Raw genomic sequence first — 2,353 nt, forward strand, 5'->3', positions numbered from 1 at the left:
CTAGCCTGGAGGCCAGCCCCTTCCTCCTCCTCCTCCTCGTCGTCGTCCTCCTCCTCCTCAGGCCCCTGGGCCCCCAGCCCCTCAGCCTCTCCGCAGGCCCCCAGCCCCAAGTGGGCATCCCAGCTGTTGCTGATGACTTCCTTCTCCCGGGGACTCCAGTGCAGGGAGTAAGGGTGCTTTTGACGGATGTGTCGCTTGATGGTGCTGAGCTTGAGAGTGGCCAGGGAGCTGCCGCACACCATGCACACCATGCCGTGCCGGGCAGGGTTGAAGTCCATCAGGTACTCCAGCCGCCAGTGGTCATGGTAGTAGCGACGATGGTCACGGCCAGGAATGCGGCTTTTTCCAGGCCTCGAGGCCCGGGCCTCACAGTGGTCTGAGTATTTCCTGCCTGAAGATGCTGGTCCCCTGGCCCTGGAGGAGGGCAGGGGGGCATTCCCCCAGGACCCTAAGGCACCCCCTTCCAGCTGAAGATCTTGCCCTGAAGGGGGGGGAGGGGGAAAGGGAGACAGTTTCTCAGTCTCTAAGATTTCTAGGGAAAGAGCCTAGGGCTTCCATTTTGCAAGAGAACGGAGGTGGGAGAGAGGTCTGTTCAGGGGCAGGAAAGGGACTGCAAGAGCAATCAAAGGGAGGTGGCAGAGCAGGGAGTCAAAACATTGGTCCTTTACAAAGAGTGAGACCCCTTTAAGAGAGGATCAGGAACAAAAGAATGCAGGGCAGAGCTCTAATTTTTTTCAAAAAACAAAGGTGAAGGCCAAGGAGGCAGCAGGTTCTGCAAGGCACCCCTTCTGGATGAGCACTGTCTGGGTAAAGCCAGGGGAGCAGCCTGCTGCGGCGGTTATAGCCGGAGCAGAGCGGGCAGCGGGGCCAGAGAACAAAGGGGGCATCTGTCTGCACACAGGACCCACTGCCCGAGGCCCCAGCCCGGAGGGCCCCACCCAAAGATGATCTTTTTCCCTTTCTGCAATAATGTCTCAAATACACCCTCCTAAGAGGCCCATTTTAAGGGGTACTAAGCATTGTCAGGTCCCCAAATTAAGGGACCCCATGACAAAGCTGTCAGCACCTCCAGAGAAAGGAATTTTTAGGACTAGAGTCTGGGAGAGCTGATGACTGGAAGGGACCAGCCGGAGGGCCACCTGAGCGGCTACTGAAGATACTGCAGCAGGGAGTGGCCACCACCCACCGGAATCCATTAAGTCTTTCTGGGGATTTATTTTTTGCTCTGGCCCGGAGCTGGCCACTGCCCAGCAATCAGTGGGCAGGCAGTGGAGAGGCCACCAACCCAGTGGTGTCCCCTTTTGCCAAACCGAGACCCTGAGCAGTACCCCCCACTTTCCCTACAATTTGGACCGTATTTCATTTAGAAAAGGGTCTCCTGGCCAAATAGGCGGAATAGACAGGTGTGGTCATCCTCCCAGTAGAGAATCTCACCATATGGAAAACAAAAGCCAGGATCAGAGGGGGCTCCTGTCACCCTGTTTTTGTTTGGCTTTGTTTTAAGTACATAGAAGAAAAAGAAAGCGCTAGTTTCAGTCAGAAACCTGGGTTTGACTCCGGGCTTCACTGGTAACTTGCTCTGTGACCTTTGGTAGGTGATGTCCGCTCTCTGGGCCTGAGTGTCTTTGTCTGCAAAGGCACTGGAAAGCTAGCTGGTCTCTCAGCATCCTTCCAGCGCCGGATCTGTTAGTCTAAGGTGGACTGGCCCTTTAAGAGCCGAAAAAAGGGGAGGAGCTGGGAGTCTTTAAAAACAAAAGGGGATGGGGAATTTCTGGGAGGGGAGCTCTGGGATTAGGGGTGAAGCTCCAGAGCCTGGACGCAAGCTTCAGGGCTCTTAAACCGTTGACCCCGCACAGAGAAACAGCCTCCTTTGAGAGCAAACGGGGAGGACTGGCTGGTCCCGCTATAGCTGACAGATTGTGGCAAAATTTCTGAAAAGATGGGAGGGGTAACGCGCGGATAGAAGGGGAGTGATGACATTGTGGGCGAGCCCATCTCTTTAAAAACTGCCCGCCCGTGGGGAAGGTACTGATAGGTCCCCAAGAGGCGCAAGCTATGCTCTCTTCCAGGGAGAACATAGGGGAAAAAGAAAAAGGGTGCCCTTCTCTAGAGAGGCCCCAGAGAAGACAGCCCAACTTAAAGCAGCGGAGTCCCCAGCTCAGTTCCTCTGGAGGGAAGCCCCGGAAAGGGACCCACGGTCTGGGCAGACTTTTTAAGAGACAGCTGGTTAAGGGAGACCACCTGGGAGTCTGAAAGAGAAAGGGACGGGGGACGCAAGTCCCAACAGCCTAGAGCGCGCACCCCGCGGCGCCAGGCCAGGTCCTTCGGGGCCCCTCCAGCTCTGCCTCCGAGG

The 2,353-nt window shown here is 56.3% G+C and overlaps 1 protein-coding gene across 1 annotated transcript in view; it reads right to left on the bottom strand.

The window, feature by feature from the left end:
- Positions 1–2,353, bottom strand: part of LOC104987242 (chromosome unknown open reading frame, human C11orf95) — a gene marked incomplete at its 3' end in the record, with an annotated part of 8,700 nt that overhangs the window by 2,569 nt on the left and 3,778 nt on the right. The window contains 1 exon segment of the mRNA XM_010838084.1: positions 5–545. Within this exon segment, the coding sequence (XP_010836386.1) occupies positions 5–545 (541 nt within the window).

This window comes from Bison bison, unplaced genomic scaffold (assembly GCF_000754665.1).
Source record: "Bison bison bison isolate TAMUID 2011002044 unplaced genomic scaffold, Bison_UMD1.0 scf7180017864089, whole genome shotgun sequence".
In the NCBI taxonomy this organism is placed as follows: domain Eukaryota; kingdom Metazoa; phylum Chordata; class Mammalia; order Artiodactyla; family Bovidae; genus Bison; species Bison bison.